This window comes from Galeopterus variegatus, unplaced genomic scaffold, assembly GCF_000696425.1.
Source record: "Galeopterus variegatus unplaced genomic scaffold, G_variegatus-3.0.2 Scaffold5477, whole genome shotgun sequence".
NCBI classification, from domain to species: Eukaryota; Metazoa; Chordata; class Mammalia; order Dermoptera; family Cynocephalidae; genus Galeopterus; species Galeopterus variegatus.
This window is the reverse complement of record NW_007731588.1, coordinates 136,467-152,762: the sequence shown is the minus strand read 5'-3', so window position 1 is coordinate 152,762 and position 16,296 is coordinate 136,467. Positions and strand designations below refer to the sequence as shown.

Below are 16,296 nucleotides of genomic sequence, written 5' to 3'. Positions count from 1 at the left end.
CCGGTCCCGGTCCGGTATGGGCACGACACTGAGGGTTGCGAACCCGTTGCCGGTCATGAAAAAAGACAAAAAGGAAAAAAAAAAAAAGAATTTTATACAAATTTAGTTAATTGGCACTAGGGCTGCTATTTCATTGGCTGCTCAGAGGCTCTGTGAATGACTTCTAGGTGCAAGATAATTAAATGAGAAAGTAAGCAGAACACAAGCAAATTAAAGTCTTAGGGAGCCTACATCAATTAATAATCATTGTCATCTGTAATGAGTAGATTGTATATGTTCACAGACTTTAATGATTAAAAGTGTTTTCATCTCTTAAGGTACTAAACATTGCTCCTAAAATTCCTTTTGTTTTACAAACACTCTCTGTAAATATTACAAAAATAAAATGGTTAGCCATTTTTGCAATGATCACAAGTTCTTATACATTGAAGTATTCCTCTGATGGAAAGACTTGAATGGTGTTAAAAATATCGCTCCCACCATACCCCACCCCCAATTCCTGCTAGGACCTAAAAGATGACAAACAAACAGGCATCAGATTACTAAGGAGAAGACCCTGTACCCAAAGGAAGCTTACCGCTCTAGCTGCGAATCTGACAAGGACTCCAGTTAAGAAGGTAAAATAGTACCCAGGGTAGACACCGTGCCACAAAGCAGACAGGATGAAGGTTAGCACCGTGGGGTACTGTGGAACCCGCTCATAGCACACGCTGTGAAGAGAGGGAGGAACAGTAAGCCACAGGTAAAACACACTAGAAACTTCTAGCTGCGTTTGCTTCTTTCTGGATCAGACCAAGCTGAAATCATTTGATACATGACTGTCGGGTTGCCTGCCTAGCCCTCCTTAAGGACTTGCAATGCAATCCAAGCATCCTGAGCTGCTCTGGTTTCCTTGAGCTCTACCAGACAGGCAATTCACAGCTCAGCCTTTTTAGGAGATGCTATAAATGGTTAACCTCCGTAGACTAAATGATCTGGCCTCCATCACACTATATCTAATGAAGGTCTGAGTTCCTGCCTTATAGAAGCTTACCAACAGCCTGACCTACTACAGGTACTCAAGTAAGTGCAATCAGCATTAAAAATTCTGGAATGAGGATAAAGATCTTTAGAAATGGATATCCTCACTTAGTAAAAGTTAATTTACCTTTCCAACCAGGCCCCTATGCCATCTAACTTAACCAACATTACAGCCCTTTTCATCTCTCTTGACAATGACTCAGCACAAAATCAATGTGCCAATTACATGACCTCTTGGGTCTCAGTGTCCTTCGGATTTCAATCCATGAATCTGCCTTAAAGAGTGATACTGTGAAAATCTAGAAAAATGTCAGCCAGTACCCTGAAGATCTTTGGGTTTTGGTTGTTTATTAAAATGAAGTGATAGCATATTTATCCCCAAACTCAGTCTATAAATCTCTAATGGCTCTCTAAGGAAGTCACTTCACGGTTTACTCAATGAAAGGACCCAAATCAAAAATAAAATAATAATCCAAACACTTAACAACAATCCAGCATGGGTTGTCAATAACTGATTAAAACCCAAACTAAGGATTATGGCCCCCTCTTCCCAAGAAGAAAGAAAATGCATTTGGGAAGATAAATAGGGGACTGAGACCCCATTTGTAATGTCTGTTTTTTAAATGAGGAGTAGGTACATAAGTATTTGTTTCTTACTCTTTGTATCTTTTTGTATGAATGAAATACTTCATTTTATAAAATGATTTTTTAAGATTCTTTTCATTCTTTATGTGTACACAGGTATGTTCAGTCATCTTAGAATGCAGACTCGTAACGAAGACTGTATAACTCTTAGCACATTGGTATTACTCAGTGTAAAGAAATAGAGGTTTATGTTTAAATCCTTTGCACTATTAATTAATAGCTACAATGTTAAGGCTAAAATTTCAAAATTTTGCATGCTCGAATCAATTTGTAGAAAATAATCCAGAGCTTACTTCGGAGGAGTTGCTACACATCGTCTGTTCTTTTATCCCAATGTTTTGACCTATGAAAGATGCTACTCACCAAAAACAGTATAATCTGCTTAAAAGCTTAACATTTTAATACTCTCCCTTCACTTTTATGATAGGCATATTCATTAGGTAGAGTTTGCTACTTCAAGGATAACATTATTAGTTCCATAATAAGCAACGCCTCTAATTTTGGAACATGTAGAAAAACAAAAGGACAGAGAAATATCAACAAAAATACAAATTTAAAAAACATAAACATCTGGGGTATCATAAAACTTTTAATGCCAGGGATGAACACAGCAATCATCAGTGATTTGATGCTGACATTGACCCTCCTTGGCATCTGAGCAATAGACTCTCCTCTAGGTAAGAGGCAGCACAGACTATTTGGGCTCACTGCTATCACTCATTAGCTGTGTGACTTTGGAAAAGATAAATAACCTCTCTGTGTCTCACTCTCTTCATCTGTAAAATGGGCATAAATCTCATGGGATTGATGGGAGGTTTAAATGAGTGCCTGGTACACAGTAATGGTAACATTAAGTCATAAAATAAATGTGCTACATTATTACCTTCTCAAATCATTGTATTTCGACTTTTTCATTTACAGGGCACAGATGTTAATTCAAAACAAAAGTGTCAGATGACATTACTGTTGGCAGATTATTCCTGTTCACCTAAGGAATCCCATTTAAATATAGTCCAGTGCCATGAGTAATGAGGTCGTTTTTGTTTTTCTTACCACTTTAGCCAAGTAGCTGTCTGAATATTCCAGTTTTCTAAGTACATTTTGAAACTTGTGGCAGTCTGAAAAGAAGAAAATAACACCTATCATTAGCTTTTAAAATACCCCAAGTAATGGAAAGTCCTCTCCAGAATTTCCCTGGCAGCAGATTAGATATGCTATTTCGATAGTGACTACTCACAGTCAAGAGTAAATCATCTGTTCCATCACACACAGTAAAAATTTTCTTGTGTTTATGGGATTTATTTTGCAACTAAACCTTGGCTTGCAAAGTCTCAATTTTTCTCAAAATTTATTTTCAAATTATAGGAAAACTAAAGGAACGTTTTGTGGGTTTCCCTTCCATTCTGGTTAAAAAATGTAAGTCATCTGAATTTTAAAACTAAATATTCTAAAAAGGGATGTACCACAGGAAAAGTGTAATCATGTGAACTTGGTACCTTTCTGGAGACAGCTTAAATTTAATTGTCATCTTTTTAATATGTGGCCATATACAAACTAGGTCAGTCTTGTGCAGTTAACTCTATAAATAGCTACACAGGTTCAAATGCTTTCAATTGTGTCTGGAACAGTGAGAGATTTTATGCATGAAGGGATCGTAATACAGAAAAGAAAACAAAGAAATATCACCTAACTAGCAATAATGCAGGGAAAGCAACCACTGAGGAAGAGATACCCCCAAATAAGCCATCAACGGGGTTTTCTCATTCAAAAAAGTCATATCAAAGGCTGGTGGTAAAAGCATGAAACAAACATACAAGGACCAGAATTCCTAAAGAAGGTAGAAAGTAGAAGTGCCTTTCTGTTTTCTGCTTTTTTTTTTTTTTGGCTGAAGTTTTTTCAACCATAAGAAATCTTACATGGGCCACATTTGGAAGGGAGGGAGAGATGGAGGAAGGGAGAGGAGGAGAAAGGAAGATTCAATCATCTGATTGATAGATGGAAGATAGACTTTTTTTTATTGTGTTTTTATTTCAAAACCCTAAGGAGTTTCATTTATTCATTTCTTCTAATGGTTAATAAAATACTATAAGAACAGCCTCAGGTACCTTAACTAAACTAAAGTTCCTTGTTTTTCTTTAGCTCCTGATGATATCAAATACAATGAAAATACAAATTTTCTCTTTCTGGTTTTCTTTGATAATCAACACATAACAACTTAGCCCTTTCCCCTGAACGCATGCCTACAGGGAAAGGATTCTGTCTTGGGTGCACAGCTGGGGTGGAGTAGCAGATGGTCAAAGGTCAGGAGAGCCACTCTAAAGGACTTTCACCCACAGCACTCCAAGATGGTCGGCAGCCGTCCATGAGTTTGGAGGGAGAGAAAAAACGGGAAAAGCAAGAAAGTCGTAACATGCTCAGACCCTATCTGACATCATCTATACTGAAAAGAGAAGCCCATATTGCCATTCAAAAATGAGAAAGGTTGTCCTGAAGGCTGGAACTGCTTCTTGCTTCACACAAGGCAACCAATGGGTAAAGCATTATTTGTTCATTCAGAAATGGTTCTGGACCTTGGCCATGTCCCTACCCCATCAGCCAAGGCTTCCCACGACAGGGACCCCCAGCTCCTCTGGAACTACACAAAAATGAGTACCGTGTCGAGAGTGGGCGCTCAATTAATATTTGTTGAGTCTGATTGACTGGAGTAACCAAATAGCACGATGAGTTTAAAAGTATGATGTAATTCAGTTAGATAATAGGTCTAAGTGATTCTAATTCTTTCTGCTTGCTTGCCTTTTGAAGTAGCAATGCCTCAATGCCAAAAAAGAAGTGAAAATATAATCCTCCCTATAAATTCCACCATATATTGTTAGGTGAAATGCCAATCTCTTTCCCTTTGGAGCCCATCCAAATGCAAAAAGCCTCAGGGGAAAGAAGGTGGAGGCTTTCCCCAAGTCTCCCTTTGAACTAGTTTCCACCAAATGAGGGTGGCAGGTGGTCAGTCTCCACATATCTGTGGCTTCCTATCTACATGCATGACCCTCTTTGCCCCTCAACTCTCCAGTGGCACTCTCTGCCCTGTGGTGGGTGGAAAACCAAAACCAACAGCAAACATGAGTCACCTGGCTAGAGAACCAATACTTCTGTGTGCTGGGAATCATGCCCTTCCACTTGCAAGGAGGAAAGGACCTGAGACGTGGCATTCCTATCCACTTTGAGTGCTATGATGCAAAATAAAAACCAAGAATGATGTGGCCCCATGGAGACCACCTCTCATGATGAAGACACCGAGAGTTGTGGCCCAAGAACAAAGGAAAAGAGAAAAATCACACTACTCCAGTGGCCTAAAAGTTGTGCACCATGACAACTTTAAAGCAAAGGGAGTATAAATGTTTCCAAAGGAAGCACAGAGAACACTTGCAATACTGAGATCTAAATACAGGAGCTTCCAGTCTGCGTTCTTGACTGAAGTAAGTAGCATGTGAACACGAGAAAGTGACATTTTTACTTTCTAGCTGAAAGAACACAAATGTAAGTAACAAAAAGATCTCCCTGGCTCTTTTTCCAATTTTTTTGCATCATTCTTTCTTGAACCGTTAAAACTGTCAAGAAAGTATCTTAAAAAAACAAGAAGGAAAAAAAATTCTGAGATATGAAATGTCCGGGAGGCTGCTCGACTTGGCATTACCCCAAAAGCAGCTTTTCTTCAGATGCTCTGATGAAGAATCCAGGTATACAACACTCAAAGCAAACCATTTGTCTGATTCACCAAGGAAGTTTGATTCAAATGCATAATACACTCACCTCAATGTTCCAGATGTTTAGATTAGAAAGTAGATCCCAACAGAAATTTCCATTCTTATCCACTCCACTGAACCCAAAGCCAGCTGCATTATGCACTGCATCAGCTATGGTTTTTAAAACAATACATTAGAATATGGAACAAAAATCACATTGCTGCTTTAAAAGATAGTAAATATCTGTCTAGCTTCAAGATTGAGACATATATGGTAGTTTCTCTGGAAAAAGAACCAAAAAAAATTTAAGGGACCCGATACCATTGTGAATCAGAAAAATATATTTGGCTGTTTGGTGACCTTGACTTTTATTCATTCATTCCCTACCATGTAGTGAGCACCTGCTAAGTAAGAGGAAAGGTGCTAGATGTCATATAATGTAAAACTGAGAACTAAAAGGAAGAAGTAAACAGGATTTGGTAACCAACTTGATATGCAGGGAGAAAGGGAAGGAGGTAGAAATGTATCTAAGGTCAGAAGCAAGAGACTGGAAGAAACAGAGGACCTAGTAGAGGTCCAAGAGCTGTCGCTAAAAATGGCAGGGCATTAACTGACAGCACTAAGTCAGGGGGAGAAGCAGCTCTGAAAGAGAAATTGGAGCTCATTCTGGACATGCTAAACACGAGTAGGATACCAGCTTCAGCTACCAAGATGCAGTCAAGAAAAGTTTAGAACCTAAAACAAAGAAAGAACAGAGCTAGAGATGTGAATTTGGGGCCAGTTGCAATAGAGGCCACATCTAGACACAATTACCGAAGCCATCCTACCCATACGGTCAATCTAAAAGCTCCTTTATTTTACTCCACTGAACTACGAGAAAACGTCCCTCTGCCATGAATAGTTCACCTCTAGTCAATTCCTTAATGAAGCGCTTTTGTAATCAAATATAGACCTGATGAATTTTTTTTTTTTCCTTTTTGTCGTTTTTCGTGTCCGGCAACGGATCGCAACCCTCAGTGTCGCGCCCGTACCAGACCGGGGCCAGCAACGGGATCGCAACCCTCGGTGCTGCACCCGCACCTCGCTCAGCCAGTGAGCGGGCACCAGTCTGTATGTGGGATCCGAACCCTCTTCGGGAGCGCCACTGTGCTCCCAAGCGGCGCACTGTAGCAGTGCGCCACCGGGCCGGCCCCAGACCTGATCAATTTAACGTACTTTTACTATGATGACCAAGAGGCTGATTTTCTCTTTCTCTTTTTCACTTGTCCTATTTCAAGTTCTGTTAGGATATTTTCTCTAAAAAATAATTAATTAATCAAACTAATTAAATCAGCACTATAAAATCTTAGATCTGGAGATCTTAGAGAAATCTTTCTTTTCTCATGAGTTGAAGTCCGACTCAAGATGACTTTCTGAAGAACTATTCTAAAGAAAAACAACCTGCTCTGTTTGTCTCATTTATTTCTGGCATGGTTGATAATTTAATGTTGCTTGTCTTATGCTTGGCTTTACTGTAAAATGATCTGGTTTCTTTTAGAAGAAAGGATGAATAGTGCTGAGTCCTTCTACATCATTCTATGTCATTCTCCCAAGGTGATGGATGGAAACTCAGTGGAGAAGAAAAAGAAAAACAAAGCAAGACTGTCCCAGTAAGAAACTAATGGTTTTCAGTGTGTGGGAACAAATTCATGAATGACAGAAGGTAAACTAAACTGGGAGACGAGCCTTTGAGATCCATGCTAACAACTAAAACCAGAGCTGGACTGACCAGCATCACAATTTCTAAATTCCTTCTTCAGCCTTGTATCTGGCATGCCTGGTCAGACCTAAAAGAACAGAATAATAATAACTATCTGTCTTAGTCCGTTTGTGCTGTTATCACAGAATACCTGAAACTGAGTAATTTATGAACAGGGATTTATTTATTACAATTCCGGATGCTGGGAAGTCCAAGGTCAAGGTGCGAGCATCTGATGAAGGCCTTGGTAATGAGTCATCCCACAGCAGAGGGGCAAGAGAGCACAAGCGAACAAAAGAGGACCCAACTGGCTTTTATCAGGAGTCCAATCCCATGATAATGGCAACGATCCATTCACGAAGGCAGAGCCCTCATGGCCTAATCAGCTCTCAAAGGTCCCACCTCTCGGCTCAGTTGCACTGGGGATTAAGTTTCCAACACATGTACTTCAAGGGACACATTCAAACTGCAGCACTTTTTTTTCAGTGCTTATTATTTTTCAAGGACTTGATAAAACTCTTCATACATATTTCTCATTTAATCATCACAACAGTGTTAAGGGTGGGCTCTGGAGGAAAATCTGCTGAGTTCCTATCTCTGCTCAGCAATGTACTACATGCATGCCCTTAAAAGAGTTGGCTAACTTCTAGAAACCTATTCCCTCCAGTATAAAATGGTCAATAACAATGGTACTCATTTTAAAGAGCTGTTGAAAGGATTAAATAAAATTAAATATGTGTAGAGTCATAGCTCAGTGCCTGGTCCAAGTCAACACTCAAGAAATGTTACCTGCCATGATGAAGATGATGATGATGATTAGCCTATTAAGGGGACCGAGATTAGAGATGTTAGGTAAACATTAAGATCACGCAGGTGGTAAATAATGCCAGAATCTGAATTCTAGAAGTCTGATTCCACAATCTGAGTGGGCGAGCACTCTGAAAGACAAATGGTGAAGGACCCCAAGTACTGACTCTCAGAACCGCCACGGTTAGACAATGTCAGAATTCCCAGCTCCGCTTAGTGCATTCCACGGTCACTTATCCAAGATTTGTTTTTGTCTCAGAGCGGTTAGAGGTTCTAAATTTGCCAGTCCAAAACTAGCTCTGCTTGTATTGTGCATGGCTCTAACCTATTATTACTGATAAATTAATTTACACAGCCATATGTTGGAGTTTGTGATCCTTAGAACATAGCCTGGGCTTAAGTTGTCTCACTAATTAGTACTAATTAGTAGAGGAAAAACAACCAGAATTGTATACTAAGTCTAAAGAAAATAGATTATTTCAATATAAACAGTAACTACAGCTAGGCTAACACAGTGCAGCTCAGCTGAGATTCATCAACAGGCCAGCTTTAAGGATTAAATTTATAATCATGTATAATTAGTACATCAACTATATGTAAATGGTGTTTTAAAGAGCTGGATAAAACAATTATTTGGTTAAGCAGTTTAAATATTCCCTGATATACTATTTATTGCTTCTTTACTCATAAATAAGACAAAGGTTAATTTCAGACCAGTTCATACAATCTACACTGGAGCAAACCACAAATTGAAGCCATACAAATTAATGAAATGTTTCTACTGAAGCTACCAAAAAAAAAAAAGATTTTAAAAAGCGGTGGGGTATCGGGGGAGAGCTATGTCCACAGAGAAAGCACTCCACATGTGAATACTCCACATGCTATACTTCAAATGCCTGGGGTACTCCCAAAAGGGCAAAATGATGCGAGAGCCCCCTGTTCCCTGTAACCGTTCCCCACCCAGGTCCCCACCAGCACAGCCTACCTAGCACCAGATTTCCCAATGAATGGCCTTTCTTCCCTCCTTAAATCAGGAGCTATTTTGGCCTAGAAGCCTGGGATTCAGAATTTGGCAGTGGGAAGGGGAGAGAAAATACGGGTAAGGAGGCAGAAGGTAGTGAAAGGGAGAGGCACCCGGCATTCTTCTTCACGATACAACTCTGATGATGGGATTAGGTGCTGTATTTAGACGTAGAATAGATCTCTGACACTCGAGAGTTAATTCTATCCAGAATAGAAGAAAACTTCTATGCAGCATAGTCTACCAACAAAAGGTATGTAGTTTTATTACCCAAAGCATAAGAGAAATGAATAACATTACTGGGTGGCAAATTCCCATCAGAAAAAAAAATAATTTGGACCAGCCTGGTGGCGCACTCGGTAGAGTGCGGCGCTTGGGAGCACTGGCGGCGCTCCCGCCGAGGGTTCGGATCCCATATAGAGACCGGTCCACTCACTGGTTGAGCGCGGTGCGGGCGCGACACTGAGGGTTGCGATCCCATTGCCGGTCGCGGTATGGGCGCGACACTGAGGGTTGTGATCCCGTTAACGGTCACAAAAAAAGACAAAAAGGAAAAAAAAAAAGAAAGAAAAAAAATAATTTGCCTTCCACGTCTGGAGCCAGCGGAGCCCAGGAAATGGGTTTGAGTCACCAGCAAGGTGACTGCTACACACACACACATTCAGGTTAGAGCAAAGTAAAAATATTAATTATTTCGACCGGTTCCCGCTCACTGGCTGAGCGAGGCGCGGGAGCAACACCGAGGGTTGCGGTCCCGTTGCCGGTCCCCGGTCCGGTACGGGGGCAACACTGAGGGTTGCAATCCGTTGCTGGACACGGAAAAAAGACAAAAGACAAAAAAAAAATATTAATTATTTCACACAGAAAAATATGCCCCATGTTCCAGCAGGGTTTCAGCTCCAACCATAGCAGGTATAATGCCTACCTATGAAAGAAATAATCATTTTAACATAATAAAGCAACTGTAAAACAAAGAGTAAGATCAAAGGAGACTTCTGAAGCCTTCCCCAATGGCCCGTCCATAGTCCTCATTTCCACTGGGACAGGCCTCGGTGCGTACTGCCTGCCTGCTGTGTGTGTCTGTGCTTCCACTGAGTGTGACAGCCTTAAGGGAGAGAAGACGTCTTACCTTTTAATTCTTTATAGCACAGAACCTGGTACTCAGCAAGAACTCCTTGAATTAAACTAAGTAACATGAAACGAAATTTCCCATATTGCAAATTTTAGAAAAGTTCTAAGTCAGATCTCTTTGGCCAAATGTTCCATAAATACTGCATTAGACTGAACTTGTCCAGGAACATTTTGGGGGGGGGGGCCTTAAAAATAATATGGACCAGGAGGAAGGAGAAAGGGGGAGTTAGTGTTTAATGGGTACAGAGTATCTGTTTGGGGTGATGAAAAAGTTCTGGAGATGGATGGTGGTAATGGGGCTTAATGCTACTGAACTGTACACTTAAAAATGGTTAAAATCATAAATTTTATGTTACATATATCTTGCCACAATTAAAAAAATAATAAATTTAAAAAAAATAATTTGGAACTTGCAAACTTTAATTTGGGGCTTAAAACTTGAAGCATGACTGAGAAAAAGGGAACTCAATCAACTACATGCTATTCCCTCATTCATGGGTATGAGCAAAACACCAGGAACTGAGTTAAATAATCCATTGGACTTAGTAAGCCAGTCCCTGCTCTCTGACACCAAGCACTAGCTCACGCACTTTCAGCCAACATGTTAAACTTCTACTCCTGAGAGAGTTTCAAGTGTGAAATGGATACAGCTGTCATGCCTTATCGAAATCCTTTACCCGTCTCGATAAGTACATAAAAGGGTTTATTGCTCACTTTAGCAAAGCTTTAAACAACTCCAGTCTAAGATGTTTGAAAGGAAAGAGATAAAGCATAATACTGACCAAGTTACCCCACACACACACACAAAAAAAAGTGTGGTAAAACCAAATGAAGTTGAGCTTTCTACCTTAAAACAAAAAATCACTTGAAGTAAGCTTCCTTCTAAGACACAAAGTTTAACCAACAGTTTCTTAAGGAAGGGCAATCTGAATTAGCATTTGTGCTGATAAAGTTAATTCGGTGGGCATCCCACATTACATACAGCCCAGAAAAATTACAAGCAAGCCAGATTATTCTGGAATTTTCCCCTAACTTTCCACTGCACTGACTGGCCAAATTTGGAGGAAGCAGAAACTTCCAAGTTTTGACATCTGTTAATAACATTGGGTTTAAGCAATAGCCAGGATTGTTTTTCTCCTTATCAGGGATAATTGAGTTCATGGAAGGTGGAAGAGAGGATCACTATGTTGAAAAGTGAAAAATTACTCTGGCTCAACTGCTTCCCATTATGTATGAGACTTTGTTTGCTTAGGTGACCCAAAATGTTGTTCTGGCTAAGCTATCCAAGGAGGGCTATTTTCCCTCTTTCACTTAGAGCCACTCCATCCAACTTACCTAATGTCCAGGCAAAGTAATACTTGGGCTTTGAGGCTTGCATGACAACATACAAGTAGCACAGTCGAGTCAGAAAGTTTGCTTTATGGACAAACCAGTCATCAGCAAGGCAAGTGACAGGGAAGGTCTTCGTGAGTGTCAAAAACAAAAGAAGAGACAGCAAGGTAATGCACAACTTGTGTATCACAGCTCCCTGAAAATGGAGAAAAAAATCAATGTAACCATTCAGAAGACTGGTATGAGGACAAGAGTTTCAGCAAGGGCATGTTAAGAGTGACATGGCTCCAATAGCTGCTGTGGCATTATTCCCTAGAAGGAGTGGCTACGGGCATTCTTCCTCATGACACAGACCTGATGATGGGGATTGGGCGCTGTATTTAGATGCAGAATAGACCTTTGACACTTGAAGGTTGAATGTATCCAGAATGGAAGAAACTTCTATCAGTAGAGTCTAACAATAAAAGGTAGGTGGTTTTATTATCCAAAACATAACAGAAAGGAATAACATTACAGGGTGGCAATTTTCCATCAGAAAGAAATAACTATTTGCCTTCCACTTTTGTAGCCAGCAGAGCCCAGGAAATGGGCTTGAGTCACCTGCGAGGAGGACAGAGGCTCAGGTACAAAGGCTTCTGTGCAAGATGCTGAATACCAGAGCCGGTACGTGGGCAGGTAACGGGGAACTTTAGAAAGCCTTCCAGGAAGGCTTAGGCGTAGACTGCTCTGGGGTTAATATGTGCTGACTTCTAAAATTCCTCCAGATGAAGGGATTTTGCCCAGTTTCCTTGACATTCCAGGGAATGTCATTCAATGTTCAACAGAACTATAGCTTCCAACTTCATAAAAACGGACTAATTGTATTTATAACATGGGCATAGTGATAGCACCTCCCTCTGAGGGCAGCTTGGGGCTTAAATCAATGGATGTTTCCAAGGTACTGTAAATAGTGCCTGGCTCCCAGTTAAGTGCTCACCACACTTGGCCTCAATGACGACACACTGAAGAGGCACCCACTCGTGGGTCCCCACCCATCAGTGTGTCTTTAGCCAAAACACAACTTCACACTTCACCTTCCCTGTGCACAAAAATGCAAGAGTCTCCTTGTAGAGTGATGGTAAGACTCTCTGGTAAAATTACTTTCTAAATAAAAGCACATGAAAGACAAAAGCACGACAGTGACAGATACTGCCTGGAAACACATGTGGTTACTTTGATGCCACACAGCCATGGTGACTTCACTCCCAGATTGTTTCAATAAAGCAGAGGGAGCTGATTCACCAGACAGACCATAAAGTGCTGGGAACTCAAATATGTGAAAACTATCTCAAAATTCACACTTGATTAGTAAATCACTTAAATTTTCAAATACCCAACTCATATTTTTATCTAAATTTTTGCATTTATTAAATATTTAACTCAAATTATCCTCATTTCCTCCCTTTTCCAATTTTCATCATTCCTTCAACTAACTACAGATTTCACTTACATACAGGATATTTGACCTGAATACATTTAGCATACTTGTAAGGTTCAAAAACTTATCCTAATGTTAACTCATTTGAGATTGATAAAATTCAGGTCAAAATTAAAATATTCTTTCAAAAAGCCATCTTACACTCTCTCAAAGTCAATAAAACCAAATTTCAGATATGCCCGTGTAAAATCAGTTTCCGTTGCAATAAGTGAAGTCTGTAATAAAAAACACATTAATTCTGGTCCCCATCCCCCACCACCTTTTATGACATATTATCTTTTGGCTGTATTTGAATTCCAATTCATAAAAGCAAAACACCATAGCATTTGAATATGTTAACTTACACAGTGCTGGGCACATTGCATGCACTATACACTGGCTGATTAATTAATACATTGATGGCATTAATATCCCAGGCCAATGAGCTTCTCTGTTAAATAAACACCCATTGCCCCAACACAAAGGACTCATGCAAATAAATGCCAATACTGGTATTTTAAACAAATGGGACAAAAAAGCTATTGGCCAAGCTTTCTGGTAAACTGTTTGGCTTTCTAATTAGAACAATTATTAGTGAAAGTCAGCCCTGGCAGCAAAACCCTACTCTCTGGACCTCTGGGTAAACACTTGGCACTAGAAACTTACAGTGGGAGAAGGTTCTGGCAAGCCGTGGAAACCTTTTTGCTTCCAATTCACTTCCAGCAACTTCATGTGTGTATGTCTCCCCTCGATGAAGGCTATGTAGTCTTTGAAATTGTTACAAGGGCCAGCTATGACACTCATGAAATTGAGAAGGTAGCTTAAGTATTCCAAAAAGGAGGGTTTCATTCTGTGAAAATAAACAAAGTATAAAAGTTGAAAAGGCTCCAGTCTTTCATTTTTCTCCCAAATTTGCAAATAAGCAAATGATAAACACAGGTGTTATCTTTGTAGGTTATTATACATGACATGACCTTTCCTTGTTCTGTTTCCATAAAATCCATCTAGGAGAGAAATCTTGTTGAAAGGAAAAGTTACTGAGGTGGGAGGCTCAGGGAAGGTGCGGAGCTCCGTGGCGCCCCCTATTGGCTGAGCACAGCTGTAAACACTCAGGGTGGGGTTAGGGCAAAAGCAACTCTGAGACTGGAAAGCACTCTTTTCTCAGCATCCTTAACTGTCAGCAGGACTGAAGGTAATAAACATAAGGCAGGGTGGGAACCTGACCTAATGTTAGCTGACTGAGATGCTTTGACATGGGAAAACTCCCTCCCAATTGCCAAAATAAATACAAAACAAACGATGGGTGGAACCAGTTTCCACTTGAAGAGTCCACACAAAACCACCGCTGTAACAGTCTTTTGTCTGCTTTGGCATCCAGGCATGAGGTCCTGGACAACAGTCCAGGGTAGTGGCAGGAAAAAAATCTATAGAGCAAGCACAGTTCTGGGTAGTGCTTTAACGGCACATGAGGAAGCCTATTCTTCTAGCAGAATAGAATTGCAGGGATAGGCTTCCTGGAATGCCATTACTAACCAGTCACTGGAATTATACCCTACACAAAAGGGTCTTCAAAAAGTTCATGGAAAGATTTGTATTACCTTTCCATTCTATTTTTCCACGAACTTTTTGAAATAACATCTCCTTTATATCTCCATAATGGTTAGCAAAGAACTTGATTCATTAGAATATTACAATGGTTCTCCATTGCTTCTTAGTCCTTTAACAAAGGAACGAAGTCTCCTCTACCACTTGAGACCCTCCTTAATTTTCCCAGTAATCTCCTAACACCCTTCAGCAGGAGCCCCCCACTCCCACGGCTGCACCACACTCCCCAGTGTGCTCCTACGACATGCCATTTTCAGTCTCAGATGCTTTTCTCCTCCTACCTTAGCCTCCTTTCCTTTCCAACACCCACCCCCCTTCTACTCAACATCAACGCTGGCTGGAGCCCACCTTCAGTCTTCCTCCTATATTCATCTCAGCCCACATTCGTCTTTCTTGACCTACATCCTATCATTTTTCTTGCTGGCATTTAATCACGCTGATGTGCACTGATAGTTAACTGTTTCTTGAACACGCCTCAGACACATATGTCTACTTCTGGAGTAGACATAACAACCCCAGCGAAGGAGAATTCTGCAGAACTAACAAAATTACAGCCATTTACTCTTTGACCTAGCAACCCCACTTCTGGGAATCTATCCTACAACCATACCCAAACACATTTAAAATAACCTATGTTGGGGCTGGCTGGTGGCTTACTCGGGAGAGCAAGGTGCTAATAATGTCAAGGTCAAGAGTTCAGATCCCCATACACACCTGCCAGCCACCAGGGGGAAAAAAATGATGATAATAAAAAAAAAAAAAAAAAAAACACGTATGGATTGCAAAATTTAAAATACATACATAAATAAATAAATAAGTACACTTATGTTCAAGATTATTCATCACTTAACATTTGTAAAAACCAAAGACTGGTAGACAACTCAAGTGTCCATCAACAGCAGACTCATTAAATAAATGATATTACATCCATATAATATGCAGATATAAAAAATGAGGAAGATCTCTAGATGCTGATATGCAAAGGGCTCAAAAATACACAATTAACTTACTTCACAGCAAGTCGATGCTGCTCAGCAGAGAGGTCTTCAGGTCTTCGACCTAATCCTATGAAAAAGAAAAAAATTTAGAAATAAGATGTTTGACGTGAAGTAGATAACTAATCCTAAGAGTCTTATCAAACTTATTTGAAAAAGGTAATTTATTTCTGCTTCACAAATCCTAGAGTCCCTGTTTTCCATTTTTAAAAAATGGCCTGGATCAAAGGCTACCCATAAGTAGGTGTGAGAAGGAAAGTCTCAATAGGTTCATTGAAGAAGGGAGAGGTCAGAGGTTGCTCCTACTTAATTCACATATTAGGACATGGGCCCCAGAGAACCCTCCCCATCTCTTCCAGGTGGTGGTTTCTTACCACTTTGTATATGTATCCATTGCTACATCAAAGAAATAAGCTTTCCTTTTGTGAGCCACTGCAGTTTAAATACCTTCCTGATCATACTGGGTGCAGACACCTGATACAAGCTGAGCGTATGGGTGTGAGATATAATGGAGAAGAAAATACGGGACTTTCCTCTTCCAAATAACAGAGGAAATGTAACTCTGAATGCAGGGAAAGCATAAAAGAATTATCAGAAGAATTTTCTTCTTTTAACACTCAGCCCTAGCAGAAAAACTCCCAAACAAATCATACGTGTGCTTCCTATAAAGTGCATACGTTAACTTAGAGTCAAAGATACTGAAGTGTTATCTTATAATATGTCAACTCGAAAACTGGACATTCAGCCAGGACTGATTATGGTCACCAACCGTGAAAGCAATTCAAAACCTGCTTTCAATAAGAGAAGGT

At 40.1% G+C, this 16,296-nt stretch overlaps 1 protein-coding gene across 1 annotated transcript in view; it reads right to left on the bottom strand.

Annotated features, from left to right (window-relative positions):
• Positions 1 to 562: 562 nt before the first annotated feature.
• MBOAT1 (membrane bound O-acyltransferase domain containing 1) overlaps positions 563 to 16,296 on the bottom strand; it is a gene marked incomplete at its 3' end in the record, with an annotated part of 96,880 nt that continues 81,146 nt past the window's right edge. The window contains exons 6-11 of the mRNA XM_008589491.1: positions 15,503 to 15,557; positions 13,554 to 13,737; positions 11,435 to 11,627; positions 5,470 to 5,573; positions 2,719 to 2,783; positions 563 to 710 (exon numbers count right to left, since the gene is read on the bottom strand). Of these exons, the coding sequence (XP_008587713.1) occupies positions 563 to 710; positions 2,719 to 2,783; positions 5,470 to 5,573; positions 11,435 to 11,627; positions 13,554 to 13,737; positions 15,503 to 15,557 (749 nt within the window). The remainder of the gene's footprint in view (positions 711 to 2,718; positions 2,784 to 5,469; positions 5,574 to 11,434; positions 11,628 to 13,553; positions 13,738 to 15,502; positions 15,558 to 16,296) is intronic.